Here is a 15,037-nt window from a genome sequence, read left to right as displayed (position 1 = left end):
CGAACGTTCCGAGGAAATACGAAGGAAAACAATTATGCACTATCTGTACACATCAGTAAATCAGGGGTTGTTGTCATATTAGCAAGCGTATTATGGTCTTGCCAAATGACACGACGGGTTTGTCACACATGACATAATGTATAGCGCTATATAGTTTCTAAACGCGCTGTGTCAGAAAGTAACGTATCCATGTCATGTCACGACTTGAGCGAATAGCGCAAACATAATACGCCTGTAGAGCACAGGAGGGACGCCACAGTATCTCGCCCGCGGGATAGACTTACTAGACCCGTCTTTTTCTAACTGTATTAATTAGAGTGGGACGGGTAGTCTATCTCGCAGGCGAGGCCTGCTGCTGGTCGCAAAATATTGGTGGTTGTAAAAAAAACGCTCTTGTAGCAAATATTCAGTTATACATATTTTCTCTTCTTTTTACAAACAGTTAACCTATTTTAACACATCTCGGTCTATAACATTTTCCATTTACATAATCTGAAATAGTACTCACTCCGCTATACAATAAAATATACATATATATTTTGCCATTCATCATATAATTATATAACAATTTTATATTTATTTTTCTATTACATAAATGACACAACTTCTCCAGTAAAAGCATCTATCTGTATTTCTATTATAGATATATTAAGAAGCTTCTCATGATAGGTGATTTTGTAACAAATATACTGGATGATTTTAGGGCCGTGATCCAGTGTCAAAAATGTATTAAGATATACATATAAGACCTATATGAAAATCGTGAAAAAAATATACCTACTCCTGGGCCCAAACGTTTCGTCTGTTTCGGGCCGTCAATGGTGTACTTTAGATTTAATTTCGTGATTTTCTGGTTAGCCCCATGGGGAAGTTTTTTTATTATGATATGACCATCTTAACACATTATTGACATTCAGGATCACGACCCTAAAATCACCTAGTATCTATCAAAGTTGTTATTTCACAGCTTAACACTATCAAAACCTGTTTGAGGTTAAGTTGGATATCATGTCGATTTTAACCAATAATTAAGAATATTTTAATCATGGAAATAGATAACGTATATAGACAGGTATTCCTTTATTGGGAATTCGTTATCTTGACCAAAACAGTTGAATATAATAAGAAATCTGTAAGATGGCACAATCTTGTGTTGGAAGTACTTGGTTAGTTGGGAAGGTCTACAAACTGTGGAAATCATGGGCTTCTATTCGACACGCTCAAACTCCTATCTCCCGAATCGGTATTGCTGACCAGGGGGCCTAGTCAAGATGTCAATCGTTGTCGTAGCGCAAACGATTGTCATTTTGGCTAGGCCCCCAGTGTTCTCACGCTAAAATATATTTATAAATTGCAATATACATATATTTATAAGTAAAAAAAACCGGACAAGTGCGAGTCGGACTCGCCCACCGAGGGTTCTTTTTGGTTAAAGGTTAAAATGTGACTCGATATACCGATATGAGAAGGTCATATAGTCAGCATAGCGTATGGAATAATGCCCGTTAATTCTGTTGGCAACGACGAAACACTGCACTCTAAGTATGATATCTATTGTCACTATGCAACGCAGGTCGAGTCATTCGTGTACTTATAAAATAATTATATCTCTGTCACACACTTGAATCAATGACTTGTTACAGCGTCTAGATGGAAAGAGATAATTGCAATTATTTCTACGTTTTATTTCTATCAATGTGCCGATAGTCGGTCTCTACGTTTGAACACTCATACAAAGATCACTCGACCACAAGAATAGTGATCATATCTGTACGTTGGAATTAGAAAGAATGATTAGGTATATATGTATCTTATTGTCGACAAGCGAATTTTAAAGAAATAAAACGGAAATAAACTTAACGATGAATATAATATATAATTTCCTGGCCTTGCCACGCGTAACATTAAGAACACTCGTGACATAATAACGTATTCAATTATACAGGACCAAAGTTTCTGTTAGCTCACTAGATTTTTTATTGATGTGTTGAAAAAAGTGCTTTGCTATTCATTGCGTAATGCAGAAACTTTGTTCGTGTTTACAAAAATGAGACGATCAGTTGAGCAGAAATAACTGAGACCTGCTTCAACCAGCTTAGGGCTCGTTTACACTTAATCGTAGACTGTGTAAACTTGCCTTAACGCTATCGTCAATAATTATTTTTTATTATTATTTGGAAACATGGTGCAAAGAAATCAAGTAATTTTGCTCAAGTGTGATTACCTCATATATATTATTGTTTCTCACTTACAAATATAGTATTTGGATAGGTATTGTCTGATCATAATGTAAGTTGATGGAAAAATATAACTTTCTTGACAGCAATGGTTTTATAAATGTTGTGATAACTACTCCATATGAAGTAATTATTGATTGTAAATATAATAGTTAAAATCGATTTTGTATATCTAATTTACATTGGCTTGCAACTGTTATAATACATAGAACATACGTTAGTAGTTCAAGGGAACAAAACTCTGAAGCTGGTTTGGAATATAAACTGTTACCTACATTTCAATAAATTTTTAGTCTTGGAAGAACTTTGATTCTGCCAATTTATACCCAAAATATTGCAAATATCGGGACATTAGTGTCCTAAGTATGTATTGTGCTTGACACGTCAACGAAAACATTTCGTATAGCACCCTTCATTGAAATTAAGTTAATACTTTCTGAATTGAAAATTTTGAGAAATAATACTTTTTGTACTAATCGAGTCGAGCGAGCGACTTGCTTGCTTGGAAGAGGAGCGCAGCGCGTCGCGCCGGGAGCGCCCGGAGCGCCCGTTCACTAAATAAATGCTCCTTCCTATATCATAATTTAAGTAATATCTTCAAAGAAACTACTATCCCACAACATTCAGTAAAGCGTCCCAGTCTTTTTATAAGTTTATTTTCATCAAATTGAGATCTTGTTGGCGACCAGCCGCGGCGCGCGCCGCCCGGTCTCAAGTTTGTGAGGTAGGCTTAGTCATGATCTAATGAAGCGCCTTGTTAGAAAATACCGATTAATAAAATGAGATCTTTCATTACAATTACAAAATATAATAATAAACATGATAAAACTAGAATTACATACATTATACAACAAATTATTAGCTCTTTATCTACGCTCCGCCGGCCGTGTCCGGGCGCGGTGCCGGGCCGGCCACTAATAATTAACATACAATTAACAAGCACGTAACATTTACGGTACAATGAAACAACTACCCCGTGTCCCGCGGGCCAGGCCCGCCTAGCATGGCAAACATCCTTGTACCCATATCATTACACTCAACATTATACCTAAGTACGTATAATACGTGTATTCGGTTGGAAATCCATGTGAAACTCTACTATTTATATTATGCAAATAAAAATATACCAAATGAAGAACGGTAAATATTCACTTAATAATATTTAAAATTAATTGGATTTTGATATGGCCTTTGCATTTGTCGTTATTTGGTATAACGATATACATATGTATAAAATCACAGACTCTACTTGTTTATGTATTTTGTTTGTTTCCTCCAGCGAAATTTTTGAGTATACGACATCTATATAGCTCCTTACCGATTACGCACTTAGTACTCTTAAACATATATCCTTTATTCAAGCAATACTTCATATCTACTCTGACCAATAACTACAAAATATCACAGACTGTGTGTTTATTATGTATACAACAATCTTCTCATAGAAAAGTTATGTGTATTACACATGGACGTCTAAAAACAATAGAGATGACATTTAACGTCATAATATAGGTACATATATATTTTATTTTTAGAATAGATATTATAATGTATAATACGATCAAATTATTTGTCAGATAAATTTGCCACCACCTCCAAGTTCGGTCCTTACTACAGCCAATAGGGAAAGTTTGTAGCAGGGTTTGTTTGGTTGTTTGTTTCGCGAGCCGGGATATGTCTGTCACAACCATGGGAGTGGGCTACGTCTTCCCCGCCTGACTCAGACGGCTTTTCTACCAGAGATGTCTACAGACTAGCTGTGTTTCTAATTAATCAACGAAGTTTGATGTCGAACGAACATGTCTTTTGTGAAGGATTGCGAGCTACGGATGAGAGCCTGGAAGCGAGTTATACGCATTTACCCGCTCTGTTATGCCGTTTAGCTCTGGTCAATACCGTAATTGAGTCATATTTATTTATTTAAACTTTATTGCACGATATAAAATTGTACAAAAGGCGGACTTAATGCCTAGCTTAGCCATATTTCTGTAGTTTAGTTTTGATCTCGTTTAGCCTTTAACATTAACCACCTATCTGGTGGAAAAGCAGCCTCACTTAACGGTGAAAAGGCAAGGAAACCCTTCCTCATTTAGAACGTAAGCCCATAGCTAACCCTACCAAACATTCATTGTACCTTTGTTTAACATAATATGCAATGCCGTCTCGACGGACTGGCGATTGAAAATCTCATTGTTTATCACAAAATCTAACCTACTATAAGATCTGGTAGAAACATACACATTGTTATTTTTGTGCTCATTAAGTTTTTCGGTTCTCATCACTATAATTTTAAACTAAAAAAACAGATTAATGATTTGATTTGTTTCGGTATCTATATATGTGCAAAAATATTTTTATATGCTCTCCTACGCATCGCGCAAACGTTCGGTCACATATTTGTGATACATTTAGTTAGTCATGGAGTGTAACATTGAACTTTGATCTAAATATCATAATTACATACATATTTACATTGTCGTACGTACACATATGCGACAGAAGCACCCGACAGTAAAAAGCACCTAAAGTTCCCGATAGTACAGCGGAAGGCCGCGGCCGCACGGGCACGCGACTCACTCACTGGGTTATTGTCACTATCCACGTGAGAATATTGCGAAGCTGATTTCGTTAGATAGCAGGAAGATGAAGCGTTCGATCACTAATTCAGCTCAAAATCCGCGTCAACTATGGGAAGAAACGAACTAAACGATAGTTTTAGGACGATCACGACGCTTCAGCGTTTCTTTGGAAGGGGGCGGTCGTCTTCGAGCACGTCTGAAGCGGACCACCGCCGCTTGCGAGCGTCTTCCTTAACGCTGAGGTTCTCCGGGTGCGTCTGAGGAGGCGCGGAGGAGGGGTGCGGGGGGAGAGACGCGGAGGCGTGCTTCCTGGCGACTAGAGACACGCACACATCTCCTACTTGCAGTCGTTGGACGTGCAACCCGTACCGCGCCAGCGTGCGCTCCGGCTTGCAGGACGCCCAGCCACGCCCGTACACGAAGAACGGGTGGTCTACGGTCGAGTCCAGCTCCACCTGGAAACGAATAAATATCATGATGTTTATTACTTGTTAAGAGAGGATAATAACTGGAAGCTAAGACTCCTATTGACACACGAATATCTATTTTGCGGTGGTTAAACCTAGGATGGCCATGGCCACAACCATAATAAATTCAGTAGTCCAAACTACCGGACGCCTACCAATACTAATCGAAAGTCTTCATTTCTCGTCTTATTTTAGTTTCTAATCAAAAGTGTCATGCTTAAAGCAAGTTTTAATTCTATCGCAAGTAAGTTGATGGAATCTAAAGATCCCTTCTAGGCATCCTTCCATCCATCTAGCCTTTTAGACATGAAATGTGATAATAGAAGTACAAACCTGTGCCCGGTTCCTATCGTACGTCAGCGTGAGCGCGAGCCGGTCGCCCCGCTCGTCAAGCCGTAGCAGCGTGCATTGAGTCAACGCCAGGTCACCACTGTGCTCTGCGCTCATCACAAAGTCTTCTGTCCTCATCTCTTCGACGCGCCGAAGCGAACCATCCTCGAGTCGAATGAGGGCACCACGGCAGAAGTATGCCGCGGGCGCGCCGCGCTCGGGTGAAATTGGAGGTTCCTGAAATTGATAAAGGAATAAACTACAAATTTGGTTACAGTGAGGGTATCAACATAGTGTCACGTGTAACGGGATTGTGAAAGATGATTTGGCAATAACAAAGCGGAAAATGCTGAATTTATATTTCGGAGCCGTGAGTTGACTACGCATCGTGAGATGTTTTAGGCGAGTGACAAATATGAAAGCGCCTTAAGAGTTGCCAAAATACAAATTCATGTACCGGAACCATCGGAAATTGCTATCAGATCATGTCAATAGCCATCAATCTAGCCCAGAGCAAACAAGACTATTTTGCCCATTACGTCTGATATTTTGTAATAAATTTCGCAAATGACAGAACACAATAGCTACTTACGTCTCTGTGGACAGGAGGTAAAGGCGCCGGCGCAGACACTGGTGGTGAATGGGACGCCGGAGCCGGCGGCACGAAGCCCGACGTGGGCCGGTGCAGGGGGTAGTTGGCCGGCGACTGCGGCGCCCGAGGGCCCGCCCGGTACAGGTTGTACGCGTACGACGGATGCGGGAGGAAGGTCGGATAGCTAGGAAACGAGGGAGATTGGGGGTTGGGGGGCGCGGGCATGTCGCGCGGGCGGCGCTGCGCGTAGCGCGCGTAGGGCCGGGGCGGCGGCGCGAGGAACTCGGGCGTCATGCCGGCCGGCGGTGGCGGCGGGTACAGCCCCAGCGGCCCGAGCTGCCCCAGCTGGGCCAGCGCCTCGCCGGGGAGTCTCGCCGAGATCATCGGACGCGCTGCAACAAACAACACGAGACGTTACTTAGTGAACAAGTGTGGGTGGCATCAGCCATAGGTATTCAACTAAACGATTAAATTAATATATGGCGCAGACAATTGTCATTCTGTAAAGAATTGTCAAATTTGTGGTTATATATCTTGTGATCAAGATGCATAGGTAGAGGAAAATACCTACTTAAGTCTAAGTGAGGCCAAAGTTCAAGTGTGAATTAAGACAATGGTAGACTACTAACAAAACCAGACCTAACGACAACCAAAAATGATGTCACAATCCAGTTTCCAAGCAAAGGATATTTAATTATTTACACATTAAAAATACCTTCGACGGGAATAATTTTTGTTTCACAATTTGCGCGAGACAAAAAATAGTTAACATCGCAATAAAACTGGCCAAATAAACAATCTCCTACTCTAGACACGCAGTGGAAGGAGATATAACAATTTATTTACACTCAATAAAAACAGCATAATAATTATAATAAAGCTGTTACGATGAGTCTGCTCGCTTATCGCAGCTTTCAAGTTCTATATTTATTAAACTTACATTTATAGGTGCGTTAAATTACGAACGTTCAACATCTGTTAGATCCTTGAGGCGTAGTGTACACGAGATAAGAATGTGGGGCGGCGCGTCAGCGGTATAAATAGCTTAGGTATTCACGTAAAAGTTTAATTCAGTATGCACGACGGGGCTTGACGAGAGATGCGATCTTTACGTCTTAGGGTGCCTTTGTTCCTAAACAAACTCTGTAGTGTTGGCTTAATTGGACGCTTATTCATGTGTGATACCGAGCGGTTTTACAATTAAAAAAACTACTAATGACTACATCGATATGTACGGTTACTACCTATAAATATCGTTAATTGGAATATTGATATCTGCTAGATGTGCCTCTAACCTCTAACATTACTTAACCTTCACCAATAGCAACTTACAAAAAACCGTAACGCGTCAGAGAGGTAACTCGTGGCGACACATAGTTCGTGTTTTTATATAATAACTATGATCTGCTTCTCAAAGTGTCAGTAAAGTTGAGAAATTCATATAAAAATGACAGCCCAGCTGGTGACTCAACGAAATACGCAGGACCGGTTGTATCACCGGTGTCGAAGGAGTTTTTCGATAACCATAAGTTCCCGGAATCACTCATATCTAAGCTACCCTTAATAAAATCCAGGTATGGGAGATAAACATCCATCCAACTTGAAAACTGACAAGTAACGAAGGGTCTCATTAACACAATCAAGGAGTGGTAAGGACTAAGGACGCATTCCCTCACGGCGATAATTCGAAGAACAAAGATGCAGCCGGCCGCACCTGCGCAAACAAACATTAGATCTCGTACTCCTGTGTGCCTATTGTATGTTTACAATGTGGTCGTATAGGGAGTACCTATGTATGCGTTCCCTCTTGGAAACCGGCTTCCGTTCAAGTACTTATTTGTTGAAAAATCGTAGAAATAAACAAGAAATGGGAAGGAATAGAGCGAGTACCTTAGGGGTTTTACTTATTGCTGCGTGTAAGTTTGGTTCTCGGAATTTTCTGTCATACAGGTTTTCAGTCGAAAAAGAGATTTAAAACCATTATTTACCGTTTTTAATTTAGCCGGTTACGAAAAACAGTATTCGTCACACGAGTACCTATAACCGCGATAACACAGGCAGTTCGACTATCCCCTTTCAAGATTGTGTACAGTCGCCATCAGACATATCGGAGCGGCCGAGGCGCTCACAAATATCTGAACACGCCTCTTATGTCAAGGCGCTAGAGTGCGTGTTCAGATATTTTTGAGCACCTCGGCCGCTCCGATATATTTGATGGCGACTGTACGTAAAAGCAGGAGTTATGCAAGAGATAGAGAAGGTTTCTGTCTAACATCAGCTTTGTTAGAGAGAGAACCTTCTGTACATAAGTAAGTACTATTATCCATTTCAAGCAGCGTGCCTGCCTATAATGCTTTGGCAATTGGCATTAGGCAAACTGACAAGCGATCTTTTCCCGGAACGTTGGCTCACTTAAGATTTCCGACCAGGCATTTACTAGACCTTTCCGGTTTTACGACTACGACTCCCCGCAGGCCTAACTACTGATGTTATCATTCCCCTTAAGCCTACGAGGCTTACTTAACGATCAGACGACAGCGCCTCTTAGGTAACTCATCGCAGTAACTATACTATCTAAATAGTTTTGTCCCTCTATATGTCACCCACGCACTGCTATATCGGGACATAACATAATAAATTACTGTGTAATTATTAAGTCCCTAGACCCCTATTATGTAGTTACCTATCGCTTTATTATTAGCCAACGGAATACTATTACTTATTCTGTGCCAACGGTAGCTTTCCAGACTAGTCACGAAATAAACGACCTTGATGGCTTAGAAGTTATAAAAAACATGAAGATATTTAGCTCTCAAGGATTTGCTGCAATATTTAATTCGATTAATAAAGGCAACAAAAATAATTGGCAAATTAATTTTACGTGAGATAATACCTACCATGTTGCAAACTGTACGGCATACGAGAACCCGTTTTTGTGCAAATTTAAAAGGCATCATGGAGGAAACATCGCAGCTTCATTGTGTGCAAATCTGAGTCACACAGATGCGGTCGTGACTAAGCCGTTAAAAATTCAAGCCAATTAGCCGGTGGAGACCGCACTCGGGGTGGACGGACTATTTTCAGCTGATTCGAAGAACACCTAGCACATTTTAAAAAACTGAAACAAATCTACTCTTATCCATTAGTTTTCCTGTTTAAATTTATCGGGGATATTACCAATTTCTGCTAGAGAGCTGTGAAATTTTGTAAACATTTTCTAGGTAATATCACTTCAGCGAGCCGAGCGTTTACGAGGGTGACGTGTATGCAAAGTTAAATAAAAGGTAAAATTTCTCGCATCTTTTATATGGGTCGGTACGGTATGGCTACAGAGTTAGCAACATGTAGGTAAAACGTTTATACTGGTAGGAACATTACGGAAAAATACAGAAAAAAGTGATAAAGGTAACGCAAAAATTAGCTTACTACTTACGACAGACGGCGAAAGCGCGGCGCTACAGAAACAAGCAAACCACCGCACCGTTCCCTGGCACCAATAAATATATCTCACAGCTTCGGAAATTGTAATGGCAGTGTAACACAGCAGCAAGGCCGCGGGTTCGGCGGCCGCCGGCAAAAACTCCGCAATGAATGGCAGCCAAATTCCCAACGATCGTTGCTAATTCCATTAGCGATGTACCGCTCTCACTTCACTGAACCAGTATAAGCGCTACAAGCTTTAAACTTACTTCTTACAAGTCTGGAGATCACAATAATACTGGTCAGTGCTTGCGATGATCTGATGTGGTTGGAATATGTGATCTGCGCGAAAACAGATTACATCAGCGTCGCGGGCGCAGCCAACAATCGCCTTTCCATTCAAGCGTAACGCGGCTAATTGTAGCCGAATGCTTTGCTACTGCTGTCGATGCAGTTACAAATTCTTAACTTCAGGTTTGGACTAGGATGTCAAACCTCTTATATCGAATTAGAACTTTAGTTTTAGAAATAAAAACTCTGAAGTCTCAAAACGAAGTAGTAGTTGAAAATCGAAACCGCCAAACCGAGCCATAACATATATATTAAAAAAAATGTAAACTAGCCCCTAAACTAATGTCCCTAAGGGTTTTAATGTAACTTTATAGGAACCTAGGTAAATTAGTTTAAAAGTAGTACGTAGTGTTTCATTTATTAATTTTATTTTTTAATACTTTACTTCCAGTGCTTTTGGTTAGCATAATTACTAACATGCATTTACAAGAACGATCCACATTAAAAAAACTTTTTGGCGAAAAAAGCTTAATAGATAAGCTTTTTGTTGAAAAAAGCTTAGTAGATAAGCACAACAACAAAATACCTACCTACTTCGAGCAAGAATGATAACTCCAGTTCCCATGTGAATATAATATACCTACTTGTCCATGTAGCTACTACAGTCATGTTTAAAAGGTGCGCACACAATGCTTACATTGTGCTAAGTATAATAATAAAACGGTTGGTATCGCGTGCCGGGCGGCGTTGGGCGGGTCGATAGGGCGCCGCCCGTCGCCCGTAACCTACTTCCGGCGCCCATGACCTTGCGCCGCCATTCACGTTGCGTCCCCTCCCCAACCCACACCCCCACCACCCACCCTCTACTCCACAAACTTTCATAAATGACAGGATCATTTTGCTTTCCAGTTTTATTGAAACAAGCGCGTGAATTGGAGATAAATATAGTTTAGTGATAGGAGTTATGGGATGCTTTATAAATAGAAACGGTGGGCGGCTTAAACGCAAAACCACTGTTATTGGCACTTCCGGCTAAAAATAACCAAACAACCCATTTTTCTTGTACAGGATGGCCCAGAAATATGTTAACAAAAAATTTTTGGAACAATTTTCTTACACATTTTTTTACAAAATGGCATAAAAAATAAAACTACAATCATTTAACTGAAACGAAACGTATTTTTTTAAATATTCTTCTTTGGCTTGGATATAAAAACCCAAAACTTTGTAAAATTACCAACAATGTAGTACTCAAAAAAAAATTACAACGTATTTTTGTTGTTAGTTGTAGACATACTCCATCTCCTTGTAATAATTCAATTGAAATCATGGGTAAAAATTGTTTGAATGTCCTTCATCTGCAATTCTAAGTTGTGGTTACCTATAATTAGATAAGCATCAGTAATGATTGTTATATAGATTTAAGAGCATGTAAGATGTATTATCTGTTGGTAATCCTAAATAAAGAAAATAAAATAAAATAAATTCTACATTATCAGCCTAAACAATGATGCTCAGTTATAATTTATTCAGATGATTTCATCTCAAATCTATCTCCATCCATCTTCACATGCACCGTGTAGGAAAAGCATCTTTGTTCTTTGCATAATTTTATTATGAATCAGCCGCTAAGTATTCGACAAACATAAGAAGCAAATGTTACTATACAACGCGTATTTGCTTTAGGAGATGATGTAAGTTGGGATAAGGTTAGGAATTCTTACCTGTCATTGGCTCGGCTTTTTAAGTTCGTTGAGTTGAACAAATTGTACCTCAGTGCTGAAATCCAATTTGTATTGATTTTAATTATGTCCGTGTGTAGAACAACTTTGTATTTACATACCTGAGCACACAGCAGAGTCAAACATTTCATTGCCAAATGCTTAATTTTTTGCCATTTCTACTGAATAGGTAGCGATTTACTAACAAGTTAGCTGTCTAACATTAACATATAATATAGGCAGGTATTATGTCTGGCTAAAGACATACCCGACCCTCGCTGTCACACAACTCGTTCCTAATGAGCCAGAGTTTCCATTAGATACTCGTAGAATCGAGAGCGTGTACAATCACTCCATCACGAATTACATTATCGTTAGATATCGCAGTGATACGATTGTGAATGGTCCTGAATCAAAAGGCTCTAATGGAGAAAGTGAGTACGGTTTCGTGGAAGGGAGAAAATGGGGAGGTCAGTCAATTATAGACTAGACAGAAATTGTGTTTGTTATGGTTCCTTTATACTGCGCATCAATGTGAGACTTGTCATACATGATGTAATACAAGTGTGACATTTTCATGTATCTAATAAAATAGGGTCGAAAATTTTGTTGACATCTCACAAACATACATTGTCGGATAGCTAAAAGGGCTTTGACAAGGTCCGATATCGTTTGCTGAGGGAGAAAGTCAGTAGTTACATGTACCCACGAGTATTTCCTACCGCTATCGCGCTTGTGTCATACATATATCATATCGTATAGGCCCTATACTATAGGGCAACGTGAATAGTACCTATCCGAGCATTCTATTAAAGAATGGCACAAAAATACGTTGACAAAGTGTATTTAGGAATATTTTTCCTACACATCTTTTACAAAATGTCATTAAAAATTAAAACTACAATCAACAAATTAACCAAAACAAAAAGTGTTATCTTTAAAATATTCTCCTTTAATTTTGATACACATACGCAAACGTTTGTTAAATTTATCAACTATATGCCGCAGTAAAATTTTTGTCATCATATTTTTGGGCCAGCCTGTATAATATCCGATAGATATAGAAATCCGTGGAAGTACAGCCATTGGCAAAAACCGGTAACTGGGGTAACTATAGACTAATTGGCTCTGTCAGGTTTATCCGGCCTTTGACAAATTGCGTATTTCATTGTGGTCTCTAACTACTGTAGTAAAAAATAGGTATTCATAAGCCTTGCGACGATTGCTAAAGTATAAATATTTAAAACATTATTCAAAGTATGAAAAGTGGGAGAGGAAATTTACTGATATAATACGACTAAAACGCTTTTATAAATACGTAATATTAGAAGCATAATTTATGCAAATAAAGATAAAGAACAAGAGACATATAAAAGAGAAGTGAATACTTAGTCATGTTATTTAAGGCAAAAGGAGGCTATTAACACAATTAGGTAAAACAATATTAGATGGCGGGATCTCTAATTTCCATCGGGTACCTACGCGTACACTAGGAGTTAAAAATTTATGGAACCTTAAACGAAATAATGAACCTAGAATGAACTTGAATGAAACCTTGTCGGAAAGACGGAAGAACACGTGTAGTGTAACATTGGAAAGGCATTGGTTGTGCTTATCACGTAGATTCAATGACAGATTGCGGAACGGCTTGATAAGGAAACGAAATTGATTCAGCCAATGATTGAGTACTTAGATAAGCCGATGCAAGTGTGAATTGACTACATAAACACTAGTAATTATATGCAAGATTGAATACAGCTATTTCGATTACATGTGTGTATCTTCGTGTATTATGTTGTGTTATGAAACTTTATCATTACATTTTGTTACAAAGTTTAGTTTAACTCAGATATATATTTTAAGGTGTCTACTTTGTATGTAGTGGTAACTGTTTTTTTATAATTGTTTGTCGCCGATCTACTTTAAATGCTAAACTGATACCGGTTTCCCTACAGATGTGATCGACACTATAACACGGATATCATTAAAATACAGGATGTGTCACATAATAACCTAAAGATAAAAAAAAACAACTAAAACAAATACATAGGTATGTATAAAAGGTGCTGCAGCAAGACACAAACGAACGGACCTTTCAATTAAAATACCATCTAAAAAAAATATATATATCAGTAAAACCTCCGAAACTACTAAAAATCACTAAACATACAAATAAATTGTGCTGATTTCCAACAGTCCTGTTCATAATATTATCATTCATTTAAGAGACATCCTGTGTTTACCGACTCCCAGTCACAATTGCACGAAAAACCACAAATGTAGCAATTATAGCTACCGGTCCAGCTGCTGGTCATGATTACTGATACCGGCTCAATCCGCTATTTACATTAGTAGTTAAATTAATTTTCATTGAAAGAGCGTTACGCAGAGTGATACCATCGCGATCGCACCTGTTCAGTGTTCACGCAGCTGTCGCCATACAACAATAAACTTACTTACACGCAACGATATTACGTATGCAACATATACTACGCCAGCGCAAATTAAAAAATAACTTTATATTTATTACATTAGAGTTGACAATTCAAAACAATCAAGAATTTAGATATGCGATTAAACGTATATACTTAATATAGATTTTATTTTCAATGCTGATCGTACGAATGCTGAATGAACGCTACGCTCGCCCACTAATATTTATGCAAATGCATGCGTTATAGAGCAGGGGGTTTTAAACTTTTTTCTGTTACGACCCCCTTGTATTAGGGATATCTGCACCGCCCTTAAACAGCCTTCACGTCGCTACTTCGAAAGACGTTTTCTATGCACAACCGTTTCTATATACACGATTAGTTTTCTCTTCGCCAACTAAGGTCCAAGGCAGTGTTGCATAGTCACTAGAATAATAATTTGCTAACTGACAGGACCAAAGGCTTGCAATAGCGAGGAAGGAGGTAATTTTGCCTTCAGTACTAACATTGTAGGATTAATATAATAGTCCCTCTATGTGGAAATACTAATAGTTAGTCACAGTCCATGTAACGCAATTTGCAGTATAATTATACATTAGTAGATTTAGTTTTTTGTCATAATTCAATTCAATTCAATTATTTTTTTTGATCCATATAGTGTAATAACGATCATTGTATTGTTACGTTTTATTTGACATTACCTATATACACTACTATCACGCAATGGTACAAAATCGCTTAAATAAATACAAAGTCCAATAAACAGCCCACATAACTATACTCAATACTCATCAACTTAGTAACTAAAGTTAGCATAGGTAGGTTAAGACAAAATGTACAGGATCAAATTCAGCTTACTCAACAATATTGCCATAGTTTTCCATCTCTACTTCAACTATAACAATATTCACTGAATCATCTAGAAACATACAGTTATTTAATTGTCTGTCAAAGACTTAAGCGTTTTA

The 15,037-nt window shown here is 38.6% G+C and overlaps 1 protein-coding gene across 1 annotated transcript in view; it reads right to left on the bottom strand.

The window, feature by feature from the left end:
• Window positions 1-393: 393 nt before the first annotated feature.
• The window catches only part of LOC134745164 (ataxin-1-like), a 42,314-nt gene continuing 27,670 nt past the window's right edge, over window positions 394-15,037 (bottom strand). Inside the window, exons 2-4 of the mRNA XM_063679149.1 lie at window positions 6,206-6,597; window positions 5,617-5,850; window positions 394-5,271 (exon numbers count right to left, since the gene is read on the bottom strand). Of these exons, the coding sequence (XP_063535219.1) occupies window positions 4,972-5,271; window positions 5,617-5,850; window positions 6,206-6,589 (918 nt within the window). The 5' untranslated portion in view covers window positions 6,590-6,597 and the 3' untranslated portion in view covers window positions 394-4,971. The remainder of the gene's footprint in view (window positions 5,272-5,616; window positions 5,851-6,205; window positions 6,598-15,037) is intronic.

This window comes from Cydia strobilella, chromosome 11, assembly GCF_947568885.1.
Source record: "Cydia strobilella chromosome 11, ilCydStro3.1, whole genome shotgun sequence".
Classification (NCBI taxonomy): Eukaryota; Metazoa; Arthropoda; class Insecta; order Lepidoptera; family Tortricidae; genus Cydia; species Cydia strobilella.
The sequence above is the reverse complement of the archived record's forward strand: the minus strand, read 5'-3'. Positions and strand labels throughout refer to the sequence as shown.